General features: G+C 42.3%; 1 protein-coding gene across 1 annotated transcript; it reads left to right on the top strand.

Annotated features, from left to right (window-relative positions):
- Positions 1-740: 740 nt before the first annotated feature.
- On the top strand, positions 741-2,387 carry LOC117164868 (uncharacterized). The gene is made up of 2 exons (XM_033348280.2): positions 741-880; positions 1,073-2,387. Exons 1-2 carry the CDS (start codon positions 758-760, stop codon positions 2,066-2,068), a joined length of 1,119 nt encoding a protein of 372 aa, XP_033204171.2. The 5' UTR covers positions 741-757; the 3' UTR covers positions 2,069-2,387.
- The last annotated feature ends 24,849 nt before the right edge of the window (positions 2,388-27,236 follow it).

The following is a 27,236-nucleotide window of genomic DNA, read 5'->3' as shown; positions in this document are numbered from 1 at the left end:
AAGCAGGATATGTGGCCTTGTCATCTTTCGACGTCACAACCTCAAAAGTGACTCTTAATTCATTGCAAAGTTCACCATATATCGCATATATTTCGGGTTATTAGATCCCCCAATAAGTTTACAATGAACAATACTAGGACGACGAGTCCCCGTGTTTGCCTCCGGAGATAAAAATCGCACATCATGTTACACAAGCTTAGCTGTGACTTCTGCGTTAATCCAAAAACAAATTTTCCACTTTTTATGTTGTAAATTATATGTTCTTTTGTGATTAAATAAGGCCGAGCATCAACCGAACATGTCAAAAGATAAATATATATGTATAGGTAACCCCGGGGATAATATTTTAAGTAAAGGAAATCTTTGAACAAAACAATCTACCTTTGCCTTTTTCCATTTCCTACTTCTATCTGTTTCTCTTTTCTTCTAGGTGGAAAAATATCGGCATTGCTATTTTTTGTTGTACAAAAAGTATATTCAAAGACAGCAGGACGAAGTGCAACGAAAAGAAAGAAGAAGATGGTTAGAAGTATCAGTCACCTTCGAAAAGTGTCCGATGAAACAATGATAAGCAAATATCGTTACGTAAATTGTTATCACGATTCAGCGATATATCTTTACTTAACACGGATTGTCCGATCTTCGAGGAACCGTGTCCGACTGTTGATAAGGGGGAACTATATATGATGTCGTCGCCAGTTTTACGGCAGATTTACGAAATCGATCGAACTGATCAATACCGAAGATAATCGTCAAGATGCGTACCTTCGTTTTTCTCTTCGCCTGTTTATCGCTGATTGCCTCCGCATGGGGTAACAACTTGATTCTTGGCATACGTATGTCTGGTGATGTTCTTGTCCAATCTCGACCCATCTTTAAGGTGAGCAATGACAGTAATAAATTTATATTTAATCCACGTTGAATTAATATCATTCAATTGTATTTGAGCTGCAGTAACTCGAATCGAAACAAGATTTTTAAAATCTGAAACTGCTATTAGTCAGAGTGCTGCTGCTTTTAACATGAAATATTAATTACTGGAAATTGTAATATATGTATTTTTTATTTTCAGCCGCCAGTGCCAGGTGTCAGTCACACAGTCACGATTGACGTAACTGCACCACCCAACTACGTAATCTCATTCGTCAGTGTAATCAACTTGAATTCGAAGGTAATAAACGTCGTTCCTATAAAAGGTTATATTGGAGAACAGTCGATCGTCCTGTTGGGCATTGGAAAACCAGGTTGGCCTCTTCTGATGGAGGTTATCGCTTACGCTTTTCCTTCTCGAGACGCGAGCAATTCCACATCAACCACTACTGAACCAACCACTACTAAACCAACCACTACTGAACCAACCACTACTGAACCAACCACTACTGAACCAACCACTACTGAACCAACCACTACTGAACCAACCACTACTGAATCAACCACTACTGAACCAACCACTACTGAACCAACCACTACTGAACCAACCACTACTGAACCAACCACTACTGAACCAACCACTACTGAACCAACCACTACTGAACCAACCACTACTGAACCAACCACTACTGAACCATCCAGCACTGGATCAACCACTACTGAACCAACCAGCGCTGAACCAAGCAGCATTGGATCTAGCACCACTGGACCAATCAGCACTGAACCACCCAGCACTGGATCAAGCAGAGCTGAACCAAGCAGCATTGGATCTAGCACTACTGAACCAACCACTACTGAACCATCCAGCACTGGATCAACCACTACTGAACCAACCAGCGCTGAACCAAGCAGCATTGGATCTCGCACCACTGGACCAATCAGCACTGAACCACCCAGCACTGGATCAAGCAGCGCTGAACCAAGCAGCATTGGATCTAGCACCACTGGACCAATCAGCACTGAACCATCCAGCACTGAATCATCCAGCACTGAACCACCCAGCACTGGATCAAGCAGCGCTGAACCAAGCAGCATTGGATCTAGCACCACTGGACCAATCAGCACTGAACCACCCAGCACTGGATCAAGCAGCATTAGATCCACTTCCAAATTAACTACCCCTATACTAACCATATAAGCAGCGAGCTATAACACCAAACCAACAAATATCTCCACAACTGGACCTACTATCCATTTACATTGGCGTCCTGATAAAATATCTGTACCAATACTTGGTGCAGTATGATGGAAATGTTCTACATTGAATGTATTGACACGAGACAATAAGCGGGACAATGAAAATTAGCAGTTAGCTGCTACGATTTTCAATTTTTTGTTAATGTGTTCCGTACATTTTTCAATTTCGTGTCAGCCAAGTAATGTTCGTATTAACGATCTGATAAAAGTGTTTATATAACATTTTAATATTCTATTCCCAGCTTTGTAATTATTTAATAATAAGCCACATAATTATTTAATTCTGTTAATTGATAAAGATTCCATATATTTAAATAAATTACAATTAATTAAATACATTGTAACTATTTTATCAACTTCAACATTCTACCAACAAGGCCAGTAATTAATATTTTATTCTAAACTTCTTACAATATACTAACTTCCCATTAGATAACATCAACGATGTTGATCTACGATTTGTTATTATGCAAACGATTCGCATTTCGCAAATTCTATCTTTCGATCAACTCTATCTTCTTAGTACTTAACTGCAAACTTCGCTTAGTTGGTCTATAGTAACTTTTCATTATATAACGTCTAGGATGTTGACGTACGATTCGTTGAAATGCAAAGGATCCACATTTCGCGAATCGACCGTTCCTAATCTCGAGCAATTGCGATGTAGCTAGCGAGAACCTGCTATTTAGTTACCCTTTTGCTGAACGTTTCTCCGGCCCTCTAGGGAATAAATTAGAATTCCCACGGGCGAGCTTGTGAACGCGCGGAACAACATCGTCCTGTTCCTCCTCGTTGTCATCGCTTACGTATTTTCTCAGCTACCATTGATTCCGTGACGGAGGTGTAATTCGGCGGCGCTTGAAAATTCGAAGCACAGACGTTTCGTTGCTAACGCGTTTCCAGGAAACTCGCTTGCTGGCCCGATGCTTTAAGGCTGCATCGCACGTAAGCCACCACCGTTACTTGATTCGCTTCATCATCCGGCGTAGTTCGCGTAGAAGCGTCTTTTCCCATTTTCCATTTCTTTTTTCCACCTTCCTACCCCGCCTGTAGTCTATGTTACCCTTCACGCGAAGCGTTTTCGCGCACGAAAACTCGAGGCCACGTTCGTGAAAATTGTACTCCAATTTGGTAAAATCCGATTTGTATGGATGACCGGGGTCGCGATATCGAGAACGTTGGCTATCGAACTGGCCGGCCGGCCGGCCATCCTGGAATTTTTATAGCATTTACGGAGATGAAGCGGCTACCTAATCGACTCTTTTGAAAAATTAATTCCTCCACGATACCACCCTCCTCTTTGTTAAATATTTCACCAGGAATCGCGGCCGCTTCCACGATGCCGGATAAATATCGCGATCTATCGAACTGCCCGGCGTAAAATGTTCGTTCTATTTTGATTGGAGAGAAACGATTCGAATAAATGATTCACTATCTCCAGGAAAAGTATTTCTATATTTTCGCCAGTTTATTGTAGAGAACAGGTTTCGTGGTTAGAATCGAGATTGGTAAAATTCTTAGTCCAATAGATTATTCCAATCATTTCTATATTGATGACGTTTTTACGAAGTCCAGGTATCCCATACATCGAAAAACGAATGTCACGTACATATTTTGATGACTCATTTATCAAAAGAGGATCGTATAAATAATCAGAAATTCCAAGGTAAATTCTAAGAGATAATCTTTTAATCGCAGCTTATGAGCGCGCATGTACAAAGATCGCAGAAAACATGATAAGTAACTTCAAAATTCAACGACATTTTGGCAACAAGTTTTTCGTGTCAGATCAAGCAGTTAGTAAGAACACCTCTCTTATACTCTTGGCATACGTACGATATTGTAAAATTTGGACAATTGCGAATCGACATAGCAACAAACTATATGGTAACATACGTTAGAAAGACACGCTCGAGAAAATAATTACAGCTACTCTTCACGCGCCATCCAAACTCCTCGCCCATTTTTCAAGCGTTCAACGTTAATCCTGGCGTGTCTAGTCGAAACTTTGCCGCGTCTCCGACTATGAAGGCAGAACAGGAAGCAGTCGGAAAAACAGGATCGCGGGGATTACAGCGTGGTTATTACGTCGCGAGCCAGCAGCTTCGTATAACTCTCCGGAACCTCACTCGTAAACTTTCATTTCCGAGCGGTGAAGGACGGCGCAATTAAAGGGCCGCCGCGAATTTCTCTGTGGGTCCTGTCCAACTTCCGGTTTCTCGCGTTACGAGGCGAGAATCCAATCGATTCTCGTTTCGCTCTTTCGTTGCTCGTTCGACGATGAAAAATCGTGACGAGAGGGGAACGAAGAGGGAGAAGAGAGAAAAAAGACGAGGAAGAGAGGGGAATCGTTGTGGCGAAGGGCATTGCGACGCCGCCACAGCAACAAGTGAGAGTCGAAGAGTTATTGGACCCAAAAGCCTGTAATAATGGCCGGCGCGGAATCGAGCGGAATCGTTTTATTCCGGCGCATCCAGATCGGAGAAAGTCAATACAAAGGAGGGTCCGATCGACTGGAAAATCGCTGCATCGCGATTACTCTTCATTTTTTCCCTTGCTTATTTTTCTACTTTTTCCCCGTAGAATTAATATCGTCGGGCACGAGTTTATGAAAGTTGGAAAATGCATTAGTTTGTATTATTTTGAAACAAATGATGCGTGTTCGTGAATTAGAAAGTTCGTAAAAAATGATATCAACTTGGTATTTGAGGGATTCGTATATGGCAGAGCGTTTGAAGTTAACGCAGATGTTACGTATTTTTAAAAAAGTTTGAATAATAATGTGATCGTGCTATAGGAATGTAAAGATAATAATTCGATAATCACACTAATGATACGTAACGTTGCGATTGTCACGTAAAAAAAAAAATGACAGGAAAATGACAATAAAAAAATGTTAGGTTCTTGAACCAGAGTTCGAGATACCTTCATTCTATAATAAGATTACAAGTTTGCGATTAGACCGTTACCGAAAGACTGAAGCCTCGATCAAGACCCAGCCCTTCTAGATGTTCGTTTATCTTATGCCTACGTGCCGAATTCATATTCCCTTGTTTTGGGAGTTGGTGTCGTGTGCAAGGCGGTTCAGCTTTCCTGAGTCGGTTGTAGATATTCGTTGACGTTACACGATCAACGATTTTCTATCGATAATCAGTGGCAACGTAAACGAATGTTCGCTTTAACAAGGGTTTAATAACGTGAAATTTCCATCACTTCATGCTATGATTTCAGATTTCATCGGTTATCGAATTTACTTCTAAATTTCGCTTCGATTTTTGATGTATACTGATTATGGACACGTGATTAGTTAATCTCATAGTTGAGAGTAATGTATTATCTATATTTAATCGATGATGATTATTCGTAAATGAAATTTTAGATGACTGTAATTTTACGAATAATTAGAGGTTAGTGTATAAACGGGTTAAATTAAATATAACATCGATAACACAAGCCGTTGCTTGTAACTTTTAACCCTTTACTTTCTGATATCATAATTCAATTATGCGTCGATTAAAAACGAACTATCTCTTTGATTTCGTCATAAACCATCGATATTGTCTCACCTTTGATTTATTTTTTCTATTAACCTTAATGAAATAAATTCATGTTCCCGGTTTTCAAATAAATTATTTACCTTTTCATTAAAAAATGAAAACAAATATTTCAACATCTTTTTAAAAAATCACAGGACACTCGATTAAATACGAAATACAAACAAGATCAAACTTCACGCGTGTAGCTAGTGATACGTACGTGTGAGATAAAAGAAATGAAACGACCAGGCTAATGCAAGAGATCAGCAACCTTGAATGATCAAAGTCTTCGACGTCGATTGCGATTCTTCAATATCTGTCATGTGCTCTTCCTCTCCGTTTCGCGTTCAGGATACACCGCAACAATTCGGCGAGTAGCTCGTGCAACCGGCATATCTCTAACGCATTAATATGCCAGACACGAGACTTTTAGCGACGCCATACACCTCGAGTTATTTCCTTCGTGAATGTTTCGTATCGATGCATCGCATGCAAAGCCTTCGCGATTCGTCTTTTCACGCCCTGTGGCTTGTAACTTTTTCATAACACCGGAAGTCTTTGTATTTTTGGTGGTATCATTGTTTTTCTAATTCATCAATGGGACCAGAAGTTTGGAAGAAATCGAAAGTCTTCAGAGTTTTTATTTTAATATTAGAATTGACAGAGCAGATAAAATGTAATTTTTTGGAGATCCGTGATTTTTCTAATTTTCCAGACAGATTGTATAGATTTTAAGATAAAATATGATCTTTAGTAAAATATCATTTTGTAAATGTTCATAGAAATTTGTATAGATCGCAGGCATTACAGCGATTTATTAATACATTATATATTTTTCTATATATCTCTTGTTTTGATTTCTTTGATGAAAGGTTTTCATTTTAGGTATTCGTAGCTTTAGCATCAAAAGCCAATTTTTCACTTTTAGTTTGTTTCTTCTATGCTTGCTCCACTTTTTCTCCCTTTTTCTGGTATTGGGATCGAGAGATCTATGGGCAGGTGGATCGAAAATTGATTTTTCAAACGCTTTCCTGTGGACGAACGCGAGACACCGAACCCTCGTGTTTATTTTAATTTCCGGAAAATCGTGCGAGCTTTTCCGTTCCCCGACCCTATCGGATCGTTTAATTAAACGAGCCGTAGATAATGCCGTTATCGGGACGGATTTCAGGCAATTGCGCGATGCTTCGACGAATTTCTCTCCAGCGTTTATTTTTCTTTGTTATTTGAAAAAAAGGAAATTGCTTCGTATGTAGTATTCGATTCATAAACCACGTAGATCCCAAGATACCTTTCACGCCTGTGCAATGTCTTACATTTATAACAATCCCTATAATTCCGTCAACAGTTACACGTTTTATATTTCCATCAATATGCATAATTCTTCTCTCAAACTATTTTACAATTTTTATTTAAGCCTTGACGTATATAGTGTAAAAGAGAAAACTGTATCATTTCTCAAATAGAGAAAGAAAAAAGGAGGAGAGGAATCGAACGTTAACGCGAGGAATTCCATTCGGTTGGCCGCCGTTAATCTCACTCAGTCTATTCCGCGATCGTTCGGTCTATTTCGTCGATGTGGAAAAAGCGTTGGCGATCGGTAACAGAATTTCAGCAGGAAGGTGTTGTCGAATCGCGTGGATAACACGGGACGTTCCATGCTGGAAGCTCGGTCCACCGCCCTCGGTTCGCTGATCCGAGAGATTTTAATTATTAGCGTCGAATGCGTCTCATGCCAGTGTACGCATCAAGTCGAATGTAATGATAAAATTATACGAAACGTTGTTCGATCGACAGGATTAATTATCGGGCGTGTAACACGCGAGCAAAAGGGCAAAAACCGTGTCTCGGCGAGAGAATAACGTTTAATTGACACGTAACGCGTTTACTTTTACTTCCGATTTATTTTCATTTTCTTTTCCACTTTTTTCCTCGTCAACGACACGGATCGTGATTAACGCGCGACGAGGGATCGTTTTTTCGTGGAAAAACGAAAACGCCGCCACGATGAATCGACGGTGTCCGATTCAACGACCTCGCCAGGATCCGTGAAAAAATCCTAGGCGTCCAGGTTTTTCCCGGAGAACACACAGCCATCGAGGTATTCGATGTAAATGCTCGCGCCACGTCGCAGCGCCATAAAGTATTAAAAGAGCAGAGCGCGAGATATCAGGGCTGGGGCTTTTCTTCGAAAGCCCCCATTGAAAGCCCAGCCCACTGCGCCGCGGCAACGGCATTCGCGATCCGTTTACCGATTCCATACTTTAACCGCATAAATCTCATTTAATAAATGTACACGCGTATACACGGCGTGCATCAGGTCACGGTACGCAAGCCGCGCCAAACATTTATCATTCAAAGTCGTCGTATCGGAGCCACCTGAAAGAGACCCGGAAGATATCCTGCGCGAACGGACTTGGCCAACCAGCTTCTTGGTTTCCACTCCTTTTTGAGCAAACCAACCGTGAAATGTTAATGGAACGTGACGTTTTAGTATGGGAATCGTCAGTCAGATTTGGCTATATGGAAATCCAGTGCAAAATATATCGATCGAATTGCAACAAAAATACCGATGCACTATACAAGTTTTATCTAGTATCTTTAGTTATGTGCAAGAGGAGTGCAAAGTAACAAACGAATTCCCATTCTCTTTTATCTAATTACAAAATGTATTTACTCGCAGAAGTCTGTAACGCCATACAATAGCGTATTTACTTTCTAACCACAGACGCAACGGTAAAGTATTTTTAACTCGTCTTAACATAAAATATACCACTTTGCCACAAAAATTGTCTAGCATTTTCTCCTATTAAAAATGGTTTCCTCATAGAGTACACGAAGACCTGCAGGTTAACTGGAAATAATAACGAAAGATGGAGAAAAGTAAGAATCAGCAGTAAGCGAATATATCCAGAATCGAATCATCAAAAGAGTCTTAGAGAAATCATATTCACCCCTGCTTTCCTTCTACTCGCCCCTACTTCTATCCGTCATTTCCTACAGATACATCAGTCTTCGGATTTCTTCAAATCATCCGCATAAACCACTTCGCGCTAAGAATATCGATTGCCTGACAATATCTGAAGAGCTGGATCGATCGCTCTACACATGTACATACTCGTATACGTCTGCAGGAGTCAGTTGGTACGCATCGAGTAGGCGATTCCAGCAACACATTTAGCCACTTTATTACGCTAATTGAGCCGTTGCTGGCAGCTACGAAATTCCAAAATAAGGGTTTTCGGCTCGTGGCCGAGCTGGCTGATCGCGAGCCTCGGCCTTCCCCTTCACCTCGCGCGCAGTTGTACTACGCTCACTCGGCTTTACTAACGTGCATACGCCGTGTAATTTCACGCTTACGAACATGCACGCGTTTTGCATATTCGCTGTCGCGTTGCTCTGAAATACGACGGAGATCGAGCGTGGTGTCGCGTACTCGCGTCAACTTGCACGCCTGCTATACCCCACGAGCGATACGTCATCGGAAAGGAATACATCACGCCGAGAGGAAACAGACGATTTTCGACGAAGGTATTGCCAGATGAATTAATTTCCGAGAATTAGTTCGTGAAATCTTAGATGGAAGACCTTAATAGGAATTCTGATGGCAAATTTTTTGTTGGTATAGCTTGAGGGATTGTAGAAGTAGGGCAAAAACGATAACATGTGGAGGGATGTATAAGAAACAAATGGAGAAAATATTTCGTTATACTCTTCAATCTTCAACATCACGAAGAAGAATGAACCGATCGTTTGTCCGGAGAAAATTTTCTGGAAAGAAGATATGTCTCATTTACAGCTAATTATGGTATCTTCCTTTATTGATGGAAAATAGAAACGATTGTCTTAAAATTCTTAATAAAATTTTTTGAACAGCAAGTCGAAATTGAAAGTATCATTTTCTGTACTTATTTGATACTTTAAACGCTGTATTCGAACCTCTTTTCAGCGTTGTTATATATGACTACTGTAAATAAAGAATCTGAGAAAATTCTCTTTATAGTTATTTTTCCCGACAGTTCTCGAGATATTTCGTCCCTCGGATATGACGTCCGATAATAACACTCTTTCATCGAAAGTAACCCTCGAATTTTCCACGCGTGTCGATCGCCAGACCAGCGAGTTTTTCTTTATCGTCGAAACTTGCGTCCTTCGGGAGCGGGTGGCCGTAATAAAAAAGTTGCTACTTTTGGATGGAATCTTACGCGACTTCTCAACTTTTTGCTACGACTCTTTTCCAAAGGGACCGCCACTCGTTATCCCAATATCGCCTATTTTCCTCCTTCCTCCCTCGTAAATCATCTTTCTCCTAACAACCTCGCTCTCAAACATTTGGAATCTACCGCTCTTAAATTACTTTGCAAAACATTTCTCGAAAAACAAGATTAGCATTCTAAAAAAATGATACCGATTTCCTGCGTCTTCGGTTTTGTTGAAAGAAATTAAATTTGCAGCTAAAAAGCAAGGCAAAATATTCCTCGAAACTTTGTCGACTTATTTACGACAACACAAATGTTTGCGCGGTTCGTTGGTTTGCTTGAAATTCCATGTTCGCTCCGGTCGTCGCATTAAGCTTTCTATTTTCGAACTCGCGTTTCCCCGTGCTATTCCCGCGGTTCGATCGAACGGGTTTCTTTTCGCTTCTCTTAATTGAAGCCTTTCCGACGATGGGAAACAGGGAGAACGTGGTAGAGGAAGATAGAGAGTGATGGAGAGCAGGAAAGTCGAATAACGCGACCCTCTCGACTTCTTACCTCGTCGATGGAACACGGGTAAAGCGTTTTAGCGTTAATTTTCAGCCGGTAATTTTTGCTCTCTGAAGCAGGTGAAAAAATGGCGAAACTCGAAGATATTTACCATGTCGCCGCGTCCCGAAAGTCGAACACACTTCGCGCTCCAAAAGCTTCTGAGCGAACGTGTTTCGCGTAAACTTGGCTGATTCGTGGCGAGAGAATTTTATTTTATTTTTCTAATTTCTTATTTAGGATTTTCGGGGTAACGTGTGTATGCCGGTTGCAACACAGTATCGCGATAATGTAATTATAGAGAAATCACAGAGAGATCAAAAAGTGAACAGTCGGAATTAGACTGGCGCCGAGTCAAAGCGTTCCCGGAGACCGAGAAAGGATCTCGCGGTAGCTTGCGGAGTCAAAGAGTATACCAGAGGATTATGCGGTATAATGTATAAAGAGAGCGTATAATTAAACATTATCGTTGTGTGTTGCCGCTCACTTTTTCGAGATACGAAAACACCCCGTGCACGCTTCCGATGTATGCACTTCATTATCCTTTGGCTTGTTCGAGCCACTGTGGGATTCTTGGAAAGGACACGGGACACGTCTGAATCCTTCCTTCGCATCTTCGCTTCGTGCTTGATGATATATTATACGGTATGAATATTCTTGTACGTTATACAGGATCGTTCAAAATTAGTAGACGAATTTCGATAAAGAATATTTTCCTACCATCTCCTACACAGTTGTTTCCTTCTTCGGAATCTAAATATTATCTGTTTTTTAATCATGCAGGACATTGATTTGAATGTTCAAATCGAATCTTCAATTTTTAATCGCAACTTCGCCAATATTTAAGCACAGTGGAACTTCGTTTATACAAACTTATCGGAGAAAAAGCTGTTTATATAATAAGAATTCACTGATTCCTCTCCTCTGCTCACAATTTTTCGTGCACACGATGCTGCCTCATGTACAAACAAATAGATTCAGTCGCCTCGATTCAGACAGCAGACGACTTGAGATACGAGTTCGTTGAATCCACTACCAACTAAACATTTGTTCGACTAAACGAAATTCCCCCACACAAAAATCTTGCATTTTTCAATCGCAACAAAGAAGAAACGATCTTTGTGCAGCAACCGGCTTTAACCTTCAATCGTCGTAGTATTCAATAAAATTTCCTCATTTTCGATTAGCCATCGATGGTGTAGCACCCATTTGTCGTGGCACATCAAAATCACGCTCGTATCATCACGAGACGTCTCGTGCGTCTCGGAATTCACGAGTTGTGCTTGCCAGGCCGGATGCGAGAGAGCTGCTCTCGAAGGTCCGGTGTTTCGCTCGGCTCTTCTTGCTTCTTTCTTGCGGTTTTCTTTCTGACCTTACGGAACAGCCACGGGGCTGCGAAGATCGTTAACTAAAGTGGGTAATCATACCCACCGGTTTCACGCCGCGGCCATTCAGCCGCCTCATCTACAGGGTGGCTAAGTTAAACGATGCCTACGTCGCATTTCGCTCGAGTTTTCCGCGACCAAACCACGATCACCGCTAGCCACAATCCAGGAACTCGTACACGCTTGTCGAATAGCACCGTTTTCGAGGCAGTAGAAAATTCTCGACACCGCCAACGGCGTAGGATCCTCGTGGTAATGACGTGAACAGAAACGATTTGCAAGGGAACCATCTACGAGTGTTACTTTGCTGGTTCTGCGGACGCAAAGTATCGTCGGTTCCAGGTACAAGAGATTGTTTTAGAAGCTAATGGAGCGGCGTTTCAATTGCGTCCTAAAGGATCCTTGAAACGTTTCCTGGCTCCGGTTGCAGATTAACGATTTCTTTTTGCACACGGTGCTATTAATTGGGAAATATCCACTGTATTTTATTTTACAATGCCCGCTATCGAATGTCGTATACCCCATTTAATAATACAATAATAATAAAAAAAAAAAAAACAAAACAAAAGCGACGAAATTACTCGTTAACCGCCAAGGAAGTCCATTTCATCACGTAACCAATCCTCGATAAGATCGCTCCCAGGAACCCATAGCATCGGCAGAACTTTCATCGGCAGACCCAACAGGAAGCCAGATCTTCGTGGCGCGAAGAATACGAATAATTTTGAATTAATTCACCGAAACGTTCAAACAAAATATTCCACGGCCGTAACGTTAGCCCGACGTCCGGCGATAAACGTTCGCTCGCCTCTGCCTACCGGTCGCGAATAAGCTCGCACCTTCGACGCCGCTCCGTGGCTAACACGTATACTCTGGCTACGATTGTTCGCCTCCGGTCTAACCAACGATCGATTTACGTAATTGGAACACCCTATAGATAACCGACTGTATCGAGGCGTGCATACGAGCAGGGAGGCGAGCATATAATTATATGCCTCGAGTCGGCACCTCGAAAATGCCGGCTCGTTAGCAAATCTTGCGAGAACCGCGCAAACACCTGCCTGATTGTTAATAATTTGCCGCGCTAGAAGCGTTCTCTCGGCGCGAGAGCGCGGCTCCGTCGCGTTCCTTCCTTCTTGCTCTTCGCTTTTCTCGCTCTGTTCCCCGCTTTCGACACGCACACGCCTCGGAGTGTGTAAAAATCGCCACGATGAAGGACTACCCGGGCCAGTTAACACTTTCGTACACGGCCAAGGCCTCTTTAGCCGCTGGTAATTTTGCCCTGGTCGATCGAGATTCCTGCTGTCGGCTCGTCCGCGCGCGCACCATCCCGGCTAATCGCGATGCTCTGGTCTCGCGGCAATTGCGCGCCGAACGATTCCACGAACAGCAACCGGGGGAAACGTTGGCAGCCGGAGACTGCACGGTAGCATTCCTCCGAGAGCGAAGGTGATTTCACGAGAAAAACCTCGCGCAGGTTTTGCTCCCGCTGAAGAATTTTTTCTGCTTCAGAGCTCGTGGTTTAATTGAAGTCGGTGGAAGATTGGCAGAATTCGAAAAAGCGGGGCCGCGGTCCGTTTCTGTTTATCGTCGCGGAAAAGAGAGAAAGGAATAAAGTACCTTTGGTTTGTCGTAACTCGTTCTACCGATAAGATTGGCACAATATCCTGTACCAATACAAGCCACTCACAGGATACGTTGATCGATTGTATAAATTGACGAATAGGAAAAACCGATAATCTTACGAATATTACTTTTTAATCTTTCTATGTTTAATATATTGTTGATTAAGCGAATGATAAATGTACTTGTACTTAGTGAAACTGGTTTGGAATTGTAGCAGAATTATGTCTTTTTTTTTAACAAACCGCGCGAAGAGATGAGTTTCTACCATCAATAATTGGTAAAGGTACAATTTACTTTGCTATATTTACTGTACAGGTTAAAAAAATTCGATCCTCGAAGGATTAATCTGTGTGAAAATATATAATAGTTTATGGCGTCTCCTTACGACGAATGGAAGTTATTTTTCATTTGAGAACTTGAACACTAGTCGCGAACTAGGATCATAAAATTGAGAAATTTCCACGAAGCGTAGCTGGTTTGTTTAACTTCCGGCGAATTTCGCAGAAGAGGTAGCAAATTACGCTAACTTTTTCAAACTTGCTTTTCTGCTTCCATTCGATCAAAACTCGCATGTGCAACTATCGATTAACCAGTTAGCTACAATTACCACCGTCTACTAACTTTCGTGTCCACGATTGACAATTACTCCAATCGTATGATCAGGGACGAAGTTTCCCGTGCGCACGTCTGACGCATCTCTTCATCGAACGCGGCATAATTTCCAATAAATGCGCGGTCATTACGCCCACGTCGTTCTTTCACGGTCGTTCTTCCATAGTATTTTAAGCCTTTGCTTCGAACATTTATCGGACGAAGCATCTTCGGAAGGAGAAGCGTTCGCGAAACCTCGGAAGAACCGAAACAATGAAAACGGTACGTTCCCGTTTCCACGGGTTCGAAGAAAAATAGGCTGCACGTGATGGAACAATTTGAATGAATTAGTTGATCGGTTTCTTCTCGCAGGCCTCAGCTTCTCGCGAAATCGAGTTACGCCTGTCGCATGAAATAATAACGGGTGTGCTCCATTACCTTGGAGATAAATCGTCTCTGAAATTTCAGTATCTTACCAGAGATCCCGTGACAAACGAAAAGATGGTTTTTCTCACAAGTTCCGATCTCTCGTCCAATAAAAAAATTCAATCGATGCTGCGTGATCGAAGATGGAGTGATTCGATTAGTTTGAGTATTTTCGACAAAGCAGTCGAACGTGGGTGGTTTTGGTACGTCTGACGATGTTGTCAGTTTTCGAAGTCTTCTCCAGAAGAATAATATCGGAAATAATTGACACGATGCTACGACGATTGGGGAAAACGTCGGGTAATTAGCTAATTAGCTGTCGATGAGAGGAGACACCGAGGTTCTTCAAATGAGATGTTGTTTTGTTATAGGCGGACACATATAACCGTCGACAAGAAGCGAATTATGTAGATTAGAGAAACTCCACCAACTATGGAATCAATATTCAAGATCGAAGATTATTTGCAAAATATAAAAAGGGAATCAAAGCTGTTAAGATATCGTAATTGTTTCGTTGACATGAGACAAAGTGTCAAGCGTTTCTCTTTGTAAATCAAATTTTATACTCTCAGATAGTTAATTAGATAATTTAATGTATACGTACCTATAAACTGACAAAACTATTTTCAGCGCGATTGTATGAAGCACACGATTGTTTCCAATTAGCAACACTCGGATTTAATTAACTCGTCTCTGACAAAAATGTCGCTCAATGATCAAAGTATACCTTTTCACTGTCAATTTGTTGTTCCTCCTCGGTAGATACAATTAGAACTCTACCATACTGTTGGAAAAGCAAGAAAGAGACCATTTCCATTTTTAGTTTCAGATAAACGACAAAGTTCGATTTGTAAGCGAAGCAGAGAGAAAGAAATTTGGCGACAGCGGTGAGGAGGGAAGAGAGAACCGTTCGCAAAAGTAATCAGAAACAGGTGTTGACACTGTTCTATTATGTATTCAAGAGCTCTCGACGTGGCTTTACACAATGCGCGCAATCTTCGCTTAATTTCCATCTTAAAGCATTTAAGATTGTATGCATACTGGCGCGGCTGCGCGAAGCCGCTGGAACGACGCGGCCATTCCGATGCGGGCTATAATTTGCCAGGATATTACGCGAATGCCGACAATTTTCGCTCAGCGTTTCGCGCGGTTCCGTTCGAATTACACGCGTACCCTTTCACCTCTGTCCATTTTTCGAACCTTTACCATCCTTCTATTATCGCGGTACTGTGTTTCTCATTAAACATATAACCGTACATATATAGTCGATGTCGATATAGTACATTTTTGTCATCTGTTTGACTTTAATGCCACTTTGTGACATAAACAAATTTGGTACAATTGAAAATGGAAAAAATCTGTCAGGTACAAAGTTGCAAGATAGGAGCCATAGATATGATTATTAAGACAAACAATGTTTTAATGTCCGCGATATTGCAATGTTATGATGAGTAATAATTACTGTGCAAATATTGAGAGGGAAAAGCGCAGATTAAAAAATAAAAACACAATTTTGGTAACATGAAATTAATTATCAAGGCACATTAGCAACTATTTAGCAACTGAATGTTGAAAGTGTTTCCTGGTAAAGATTAGAAAGTATCACCTATCGTATTGTTCCTCCACGCTCTTCATATACATGCACACGCGCATAACCTAGAGAAAGAAAAACCAGGTCTCTCGGCCCGTTGTAGAAAACTGGGTTAAACGTCGAACACCTCCCCTTCGTGTAATTTAACAATTTCCCCTTTTAAAATGTTTCAGCTGCGCGATAATTGCACGACCAGCAGCAGACGAACACGCGCCAGTAGGTACAATTGAAGCTGTTCGAAGCGTGCGCTGGGTTTTAATAAAAAAATCTGGCACACACCCGGTTCCTATTTTTTCTTTACACCGCTCTCCTTTTTTTCTTTTTTTATTATTCCTTCCGCGGAATTATTTCTACACGCGCGGGAGACAATGGGTAAAAATTCTGTGTGTAAAGCGGGGGCGCGAAAAGGTGGCGGCGAAGTGCGAGTCGCATATTGATATTCCAAGCGAAATTCGCGCTTGCTGTTACAGGGGATTGCTGCTTCGGTATTTTGTCGCGGGGTAAAAGTGATTTATTGCGTTGCACAGCGGCTCTGGTTGGGAATTCGAAAGTTTCCACGAGAGAGAAAGGATCGGGTTATTGTAGAGCAAGCGCGATTCGTCGCGTTTGAGAAACAGTGCCGGGCTTGTTTCGACGCTGTGGAAGCTTCGAGTAATTAAGATACATGCAAAGAGAGAGAGAGAGAGCGGGCCGTGTGTGTAGAGAAAAGATTCTTGTATCGCGAGACAAAAAGCTCGAGAGCGGGAGAACGAGGAGGAGTGAAAAGATGCGACACGAGACGTTGCTTTTCAGACGCGCAACCTAATTTCCTGGTGTGAGGTGGTTCACAGAAATAGAATACCTAATTGTGCTCTCTTCGTCGTTTCAAGATGCGAACGGAAGCAATGCGGAACGAGACTGAATGCGGACGCGGCGAATAAAAAAAAAAGATTGACAAAGTGTAAGCTGCTAAAGGAACGCGGCTACCGAGTAAATAGGTTAAATAACAGGCGAAAGAATCGGAATACATTAAGCAAAACGTAGAGAAACGTGTACCAGCTTTCCATAACTGTGAGAGAAGAGGAGATTCTTGAGATTCAAGCTACTACGGGATCACCACTTTAACTGATTAAACTGGTTTGATCATTTTAAACCAATCTAAATCTGACGTTGAAATTGACTACTTTCAGAAATTTGTGATATCGTCCGTAAAATCTTCATTTAGGTATCAACAACGTGATTTGGCATCGAATTGTACGATTTCATAAGAAAGAAGAAAATCCGTAAAGAATCGATGGCGGCTAGAAACTAAAACGCTTAGATTTCGAGAAGCGATTTCGCTCAGCTCGATATGGATCTTCGAATAAATCGACCACCGAATTAATATTCAAGGTAGAGATCGAAGTGGCGTGGATCTGCTGGCTAGATTCGCTAAAATATTTTTCCACCTGAACGTTATCGTCTTGCCGTATAAAATACCGTCGGACGTGTCTCTCCTTCGTCGATTCGATCGGATTTCGCGTATTGTACAGCCCGAATACTTTATACGCTGTATGGTTGCCAACTCTCGCGGCGCTTTTCATACGGAACGCGTCTATAGTGAATGTTTTCCAAAGTTTTTCAAAGTTAAGCAAAGGTACATGCAACTACGATAATTTTTACGCGCGATGAAAAATCAATTTGAGAAACGGGAACTAAACGCGTAGATATTGTATCTCGTTAATAGACTGCAAATCTTTATGCAGATTTATATCTTTACGAACACAAGCAACGACATAGAACTTGGACAAACATTTCTTTCACCAACTAAATATTCTAACGAGTATTTTAGGTATTTTACCTTTGAATTTGTAAAAAATTATAAAATTTCTTCAATTCTAATACTTCTTAAACCGACTATGCCCTGAAATAAATGTCGATTGGAAACGATTTCTAAACGCAATGAACTGAATTTGAAGGAAGATTCGGTTTGAAGAAATTTCGGTATCTTTTCGATTATCGAACTAACTATTTCGTGAAATAGTGTTTGAAAGCGATGTGGAAACGCAGAATGGCAGTTGATGGTAATTTTCATAAATCCAATTCGATCTTGATCGTTTCTAGTATAGTTTCGAATTCTGTGGTTTTGATAACAGGAACAATTTCACGCACAGTATCCCATTTTCCGCGGTTCCCATAGAAATTCTGACTCCTCTAATACCGAACCTCTAAAACCTGGTATTCCGTTAAAGTATGCAGAAAATTATTACTTGGCGCGCCGACTTCGCGTGAACGTTTCAATCGCGGGGCACACGGTTTCCGGAAACGGAGCGTCGTTTCCGTGTAATCTTCATAATTCGACGAGGGGAATCTTCGCTTGCACGTAGCGCTTCCACCGGCGCGCTCCGAAACAAATATTTAAACGACGCGTTTCGAGTATTCTGTAATTGCTTTTAACCGGCGAGCAGCTAAAGTCAATTTCAATTATCTAATTCCTATCGTTTCAACGTAATTAATCACGAGTCTACCTCGCGAAACGTATCCTCGACTCTGTAATTCCGACACTTCGCGAGCAAATCTCGTTATTCCACGTTGAAAGTGCGCAACTGTTCAAATTAAATATTAAAGAACTTTTTACTAAAGAACATCTATTGACAATCATTAAAATTCACGATTAGGACCACGAGCTTTTCTGTTTTACAACTGTATTCTAGATTAAAATTGTCCAAATGAAATATCAAAGTTCTTTTCGTGGTAGAAAAACTAATTGACAATCGTTGAAATAACACGATTAGAATTACGATCGTTTGGAATTTTTCTATTTTACAACAGTTCAATTTAAATATCAAAACTGTTTTTGTGAGAAAATATCTATTAATTATCGTAAAAATTCATCATCATAATTATGACTAACCAAAGTTTTCCATTTTTTCTTTTTACGGATACTGGCGGATGCAAGTGATCGCCGATAGTTTTGTGAACCTTCATCGTAACCAGGGCAAAGTTATTATCCTGTCTGGTCGTAAATTCCTCCACGCCGATCATTACGCAGCGCTTGGCTCGGATTACTTTCAGAAAATGTCAACGTTGCACCGCCATCGCATCACGCTGCCGTAATTAATCGGCTCGCATATTCACCTAGACAATGGGCCGATTTAATAGCCGTGTTCCCGTCTGACGACGCGATGCTTCAAGATGACTTCGTTCTCGTACCGTAGTAAATCCTCAGTTACAAAGTTGTGAACAAAATATGTAGAGTGATTTGAAAGAGATACAGCCTTCGATTCTTTGCTACGGAAGAAAAATTTGTTTAAGTAGTAAAAGAAAATTGCGGTGGAAAGATGTCAATATTTTGTTCCCTGGATAGAAACGTTCTGAATATCTTTCAATAAACTTGCCTATACTAGTTTCAAATTTTTGTTTCTCGGAGACAGGAAGAAAATTACTGTGAATGGTAGAAAAATGTTGCGATACGAGGAAGACGACAGTAAACATTTTGAACTCTCAATAGAAACGTTTTATACACTTTTCGATAAAATTGCCCGTACCATTCGCGATAGAAAGACGATGGCATTTTCAACTATCGATACAAGCCTCCGCTATATTTTTCAATAAAGTTCCACATTCAAATCTCCAGCAGCCTTGTCATGCGATGCGGCAGGTCTCGTCATCCAACAATTTTCCAGTAAATTCCGTTCCAACAAGCTCTCCAATAAATCTAAAGTCTTCGAAAACGCGAACAAACGAATGCGCAAATAAGGAGGAATAACAAGGTACTTCAAAGAACGCGTCGTCGTCGCGCGAACACGTCTATCCGTCTCGTCGCGTAGGCGTCTCGAACGAGAACCGAAATTCGTCGACCAACGTCACGAGAGTCGTGTTCGATCCCCGCACGCTCGACCTCGTATCCCCAGTTTCGTGTTCCCGTTCCTCGCGTTGGATCGACGCGACATGGCGCATATTTGGGTTTCGTCATCGAGACTAGCACATCCAACCTGGAATCTCTTGGATTTAATTGCACCTGAGCGGGGAACTGCGAGCGTTGCAGATCGGTCCAGCAACGTGGCGTGCCATGGCTCACGAACTGCTGACTACCGGCGAACCGCCTTCCAGCAGCCGACCTTTTGCTTCTCAATAATTAATCCCAGCCCCACGGCTGCCCCGATTATCCCTCCATTCGAGCCGAAATCGATTCGTCGTTACGTAATCGTTGGAACGTGGCGCGACCGCAAAAATTCCACCGATGTCACGCCGGATTTATCGCCTGCCGGGAAATTAGTTTTCACTTTGCGGAGATTAAGGTCTTTGCGATGCCCGAGCTGGACTAAGTCGCTGGATTTCGCTATCGGCGCGGGATACCCCGTGCGTGAATCGGGACCTAGAACTTTATGATTTCGGGTCTAGATTGTTATACCGAGTAGATAAATGGGTTCCGTTCGAGATGCTGCGACTTCTCTCCTAATTGTTTGAAAGGTTAAACAATCGACAATTGGAAAGTAGCTAGCGTAGAAGAAGGAAACGGAAGTAAGGTTACGATAAATACGGTATCTATGAGCAGTACGAAACAACAATTAGAGAAAACTTACGAAGTTACATAATTTAATATCGATAAGCATCGATCGAGTGCTTTTCATTAAAACTTCCAAAATTTCCAAAATCTCAGCAAGTGGAATTAACCACTTTGGCCTGTGCAAGGCTCGTATAAGAGACTTAACTACAGCTTAAATGATTACTAAAAACTATAACTTTCACCGAGGTATAAAGTTTCTATCGCCAAACTATCCTTTTGCATATCATCCCTGTTTGATCAGCAGTTCGCAAACCTTATCCTTATCTTTAACGGATCATGCTCTGGCAAATATAATTCCGGCGTATTGCTATAGTTGCGCAACTACCTTCCATGTCTAATATTTAAACCAATTCTTTTCATTCTCCTGATGTCCGAAAATACCGAAAGTTGGAGCAAAAAGGAGAAACAGGAAGCGCATAAATCGGTGCCGCGGATAACGGGCATTAAAATTAATCTCCGGTCGTTGATCCGCCTGGGAACTCGGAATCCGCTATTAGCAATATATCGTCGACGTCGTTATCGCGGCGCTGTTTGTCGACGAACGGATCGACCGCATGGCACGTTGTAAACGTCTTGGGCAAACAACGCAGCGCCAGGTAGAACCGGGACTCGTGGCAGACGGGGCACGTCACTCGGGGAGTTGGAACTTCCGGAAGCCCGGAGATCTGCAACTTTCCGCGGGGGGCTCCAAGACACGACTTCTGCCCGACTGCTCCGTTCAAACTGTCTGAGTTATGAGCTCGATTCGCGAATTCCGCCCCCTCCTTTCGCGAATAATTATTGCTCTGCAGCAAGGGCCACCATCCTCCGACAAACTTCGTGACGTAGGGAACGGTTATTGCTCGCGGGAAACACGTAAGTTTCCTCTGCGTGAATTTTCGAGGAAGAGCTGAAGAGCTGCTGCTGCGTCGAAGATTATTGTACTGGCATTTCATGGTTTTAGTGGAAATTTTGTAAGGTTTCAGCGAACACTTTAATGCTTCGGGTTCTTCGTTAGTCAAACGAAACTAATGTTACACTTTATCGTGTAGTGACTACCGTTTCACACTGTTGCAACGTGATTACTTGAAATCCTTTTACGTACTCTTGTAATTACTTTGGAAATTATGGACAGTAAACCGGATGATCGTGGTTGAAACTGGGCAAGAAAAATTCCACGATTCAAAATAAGCGAATAGAGCAAGTTTCTGCTGAAGAATTCGGTTCTTGGAAGAATAACTTGAAGATAGGTCAGATTTATATTTTATATTTGATTGCGTTGAGGATAGAACGAAGCTTTTTATGGCGAAGAGTCGTTTCATCGTTTCAACTCTCTTGAAACCGTAAAATCTTCCGCACGCTAATTGTACCAAGAACTGCGTCCACCCTGGAAAGTATTAAAAGACTAAAAATGCAAATGTTCTGCCAACTAATTCCGACGTTTCCTTTCCGTATTACAATGAAATCGTAAATATATCAATTTGTATCTGGCGTTGTTTCCTTGCATCGCGCGATGCTCTCTGCAGCAGAGCAAACAAATGAATATTTCATGGTTACCAACCGAAAGGAAGTGGTAGCGGTGAAAGAAGGATCGGTATAAGAGTTGGCCACAGCGGCGTACGTATAATTGATTTCAATCGAACGCCAAGGAAGGAATATCGAGCCAAAGAGTGCTCCATCGAACCGGATATAGAAAAGTTTGCGGTTCACCGGAGAGAGATCGGGTTAGGGGTTGAAGAAGAGCAAGAAAAAAAATTTGTTCCGGGCCAGGGACAGACAGATTGGCCGACTACTAGGACTGACTGGTTCCTCCGAGAAAGCCAAGCTTTTTCTACTTTTTCCCCCTTTTCTCGTCTAACAACTAACCGATCTTCGACAGGTCGAACGGATTACACGGACAAGTCCGACCCTACACGTCTATCCGAGCAATTTAAAAGTTTGTAATTCGCGGATACAAATGTTTCGTGTCGGCCGTGTCTGCTCGTGATCGCGGCTGAACTACCAAGTCGACGTATACCTACATACACTTCTGTCTGAAACGAACTTCATCGTCTGGCGCGGTCTTCTCGCGTGAATATAGAAAGGTTTGTTTCGTGCAAATGACGCGTCGCTTCCTATCGAATTTCGAGCCTATTTGGATATAGAATTTTAAGGTTTACAAAACTATTTTATAGGATTATTATTATTATTATTATGTGAATTTTGATATCAACATCGAAGAACTTGATGTTAAAAGATTTCATGGAATTTAAGAATATCTTCACCTTCGAATCGAAGCGTTTTATATTTCACTAAAAATATCTTCAAAGTCCATAAGTCCGGGCTAGAGAGAGAGAGAGAGTTCCTCTACGAAGGTATCATTGAAACCGGAGAGGCATCAACTACGCTCCATTCAAGAACGAAGCGTATTATTACGCGGTTACGATGTAAATCTCGATTAACACGTAAGGACCGATTCATTGAATCGGCGCGCAGCCCAACCATTGTTCGGCTAACGACGAGACACAACGGTGTGTGGTTCGTGCCCTTGCGACACCGGTCGTTTCTTTGTTTCAAAAACCGGTTGGTTTCTTGTTCGAGGTTGTGGCACGGCGCATCGTGGCGAATCATAAATGCAACCAGCATACGTCGAAATTAAAGGCATCAGGGAGGAACAGGCAGAAAGAAGAGGAACAACGGAGATAAGAATACGAAAGTTACTTTCCAACATCCACGTTGAAGTCCAAGTCGAAACAAGGAAATTTTCACGGTTCACTTGGTTTTCAAAGAATTCAGAAATTAAACCCTCCTCTTCATCCACCAACAGACATGTACTTTGAAAATTGCCATCGAAGTTCAAGACGAAATGGAAGGAAGAAAATTTTCATGATCGGCTCAACTTTCCTACAATTCAAAAATTAATCTTCGACCTCCCTTATCTTCTCGATCCACCACCGTGCGTATGCTTTCGTTCTTCAACTTTCTAATGCTCCATAGTATCGCAAACTATAAATCGCGCACCATCGGACACCGGCACTCAGCAAGAGTTTGCAATTTTCCACCAACCTCGATTCCCCGTCTAACACGAAACCCGGTGATCGGGACGTTCTTTCCCTTTTGCCGGTCGACGAGATCCAACGACGGGCGTCGGATACCGATCCGTTGCACGGCTAAAAAGTAATTCGTCCGGCGGCGGTTAGAGTCGTGGCCGGAACTCTTCTTGTGCCTCGTCCGCTTCTACACGGTGTTTACGATTTTTGCAGACGAGTCCCATCGTGGTGGCTCGTTGCACGCAGCTTTCACTGGTCCCAGGAGGTGTAAATAAGCAGTCGCCGTGATTGCGCTTGATTACAGGGAGTCTGGCTGCATTCGGTTGTCTTATTGCAGACCACTCGGTGCTTCGTATACATCGGTCGAGGCGTGAACCTTTGTCCAAATTTAATAATTCATATTTGCCAGCCGGCGTATCGTAACGACCGAACCAACCCGGATCGTTCCACTCTCTTGCGGAGGTAGAGAACACACGCGGGTGGAGAGGTGAAAAAAATAAGCACCCACCGAGAAAATGGGGGTATTACGATAAACATTAGCGGCTCCAAGGTATCTAGTAATTTCCGGCCCCTCGATGTTCCATGACCTGTCCCTTTCCCTCCCTCTCAATCTCTCTCTCTCTCTTTCTCTCTGTCGAGGCTGACACGATTCGAGAACCCCATCGATCGACGTATTTATCAGAGCGTTTCTCGAAATTCGCGTATTACCAACGATTCGAGGCATTCCCGCGGGAACGAAGCGCTTCAAAAATCCCTTTGATACGCAGCGGCTGCGGAAATTCCTCGCGGAAAAGTGGACTACGCGCGTACTGCCATCCCCGTAATCTCATTAGATTTATCGAATAGTTGGCGATTAACGATTTAACCCATTTATTCGATAAAGCTCGGACGCTTAACTTTGTTTAAATTTGTCTTGAAATCGGCCGACTATTCGCGGTTCTGTGATCGGCGCGCGCAATCTATCAGAGTCAATTTGCCTATTCACCTCACCGATCACAGTCTACTTAAACCCTCGATCTGCCAATTAAAAAAAAACACCACGAACGCCGACCATCTATCTCGCAACCAATTGATCACATCTGTTCACGCTCCTCTTCCATTACAACCTCTCATTTTTCCAAACGGCCGATGCAGCCTCGATAAACCGCCAGCAATCACTGCTCGCCTAACCGGCGAGAGACTTCTCGCCTCTTTCGACGAGACTAAAACCGTCTTCTCCGTGATACCTGTAACGTCGACAAGCAACAATGTGTTGCAGATAAAAGGAAGAAGAGGAAAGAGAAAAGGAGCGGTTTGTAGTTACGCGAGCTGGAACGCGATCCTCCGCGCTTGTCAAAGTAGAATCAGCGCCGATAAGCGTGCAACATTAGTCGGCAGGCTCGTTTCACCGCGATGGACAGCTTGAGTTTTGCAGTTTTCCTATTTACAGCGTCGATTCCGTCACGGTCGTGGAGTTGCGCGATTTAAGACTTCAATTCGACGCACCCACGCCGTAGACGGTCTTATCGTCTAGAGCCCTAGAGTTTTGGTGGGCTCGCGCGCGACGCATGCTTTATCGCTGTGACATACTTCCGCTGGACACGGAAATCGATACCTTCTGCATGTGGGAAGACGAGATTGCTCCAGTTCCTTTCCCGATAGACTGGATATCGATCGGATGATCTTTGATGCAGTTTGATTTGGTTCGTAGGAATGGTCCGGAGATGTTTGCAACGGAACTGTGTAGTTGTTCAGCCGGAACGAGTTGAGCTTCGTAACAGTACTCTGGTGTATTCTGATAAAATGTATACCAAAGCGATTTAAAGTAAAATACATAATAGAAGGCAAAAAAGAAAGCAAGCTCTCGTTGAAAATGTATTTTACGAAAAATTGTTTAGACTTTTAAAATTATAACGTTTCTACGAAATATTAGACATAAATCTTGAATCGTGTAATGTCGATCCGTATGACTCCCAAGAACAAGAAAACGATTCATAACGATATAAAAAACCTAAGCCTAACTCCAAAACGCATGCTGACAGAGAAATTAAGTGACAGAAAAAGTTGACGTCATAATTACCGATGGCTATAATACACGTACGAGGCATTCCATTAAATCCACAAAATTTCAATGAAAAATTACGAATTGGTCATTTTGACAGTGTTAAATTCATGATATGGGGTACGATCGTGAAACAGGTAAATCTCCTCTAAATGCTAACGAGGCACTCGAGCAGTATCAATATTTTACCGCAATAACTCGCACCAACGAACGAGGCTACGGTAAATCAGCTTTTCATTCAAATTACTCGTCGAACAAATTAAAAACCGAGGAATCCACAAGCAATTCAGCGCCGCAGGGAAGGTTCACCTATTCCTAGATAACTCGGCTAGAAGAGTCTTCCACCTCCTGCTGATCCAATTTCCATAAATCTATCCTCACGGTTATAACCACCCTGCATATTCAAACACCCTAGCCAAGCTATGCTCCCTTTGGTAAACAACCGAATATACGGATCCATTCGATAAATATCCGTTACTTTTCAGAGTCCCTTCGTCTCCTCGCGAGTCTCTACCTGGAACTCGATCGAACCGACAGTCAGGCAAAAAACCCGTGAAACGGCGTCGCTCTATTTCTAGAAGCCGATAGGCCGATAAAGTCGAACGAGTCTGTCGAAGAAAAAGCACGAAAACGATTCGCTGCCTGGCATAATGGATTCTACGGACGGTAATATCTCAGCCGACGGTGTAGCGAAACTTTCTGTTCCTCTTTTCGCTCTTTTTTTCTTCTCTCCTCGTTCCACTCTCTTTCTATCCCTACCCCTTGTTGAAACGGTTACTCGTTTCGCTGATACGATCGTTCCTACCTTTTTCGCTGTTTCTTCGTTGCACATACTGCCACAAGACACAAGGAGCTGATCGGAAACCACCATACAGCAAGTGTAACGCCGCCTGGATGCTCCTTGCATTCCGCCATCACGCCGCGCGGTCCGCAAACGTAAAAAGCTCCTTTTAGCTGGTACGAGGATTCTGCGGTGGAATGGGAGATGGTTGCGAGGCGATTGGTCGATCGAGAGGGACACACGATATTTTCGGGCTTCTGACGTACGCGGGTGTATTCGGTTTCAACGCTGGCTCCTCGTTAAGGATATACCGGATGGCTCCAGGTAGATAACAGGTGAGTGTCGCTAAAAAGAGTAATAAGGAGATTCTGGAGCAGGTTTCGGTTAATGCGCCCTTTTGGCGCGGCCCGTGGGATGCTGTGATTAGTTGGGAAAAATATGTATAACGCTTTCGTTGGAAGAATGGAGATATTCTTTGATATATTGCTTTAGCATGATTATGGAAGTTTCGCGAATTTGACGCTTTAAAATACATGGATAAATATATTGAGAAAGCTGATGGTAATATTATAGAAAATTTTGGGTAATTTTAATTTTTGATCGAGAGATAATTTTTCTTAAAGGAATTATGCCTATAGATATTGCCCACCATATTTATGTATTTTAGTTTTGTTCTTTCACTTGCGCTTAAAGTTTCTTTTACGGATGCTGACATCGTCGATAGATTGAAACTCGGGGAGAAACTACAAACACACGTATTACTTTCTGTAATGTTCTTGGAATTTACGATTTTCTTATCATCTGTGCGTAATAAATAAATTGATGAAACTAAGTCGCTTGTCTTTTACCAT

This window comes from Bombus vancouverensis, chromosome 5 (assembly GCF_051014615.1).
Source record: "Bombus vancouverensis nearcticus chromosome 5, iyBomVanc1_principal, whole genome shotgun sequence".
Classification (NCBI taxonomy): domain Eukaryota; kingdom Metazoa; phylum Arthropoda; class Insecta; order Hymenoptera; family Apidae; genus Bombus; species Bombus vancouverensis.
This window is presented reverse-complemented; position numbering and strand designations above follow the sequence as displayed.

Bases quoted from the DNA above. Each gene is read 5' to 3' on its own strand.
- LOC117164868 (XM_033348280.2), top strand. From the start codon at position 758: ATGCGTACCTTCGTTTTTCTCTTCGCCTGTTTATCGCTGATTGCCTCC. The intron at 881-1,072 runs GTGAGCAATGAC...TTTTATTTTCAG, and splicing joins AATCTCGACCCATCTTTAAG to CCGCCAGTGCCAGGTGTCAG.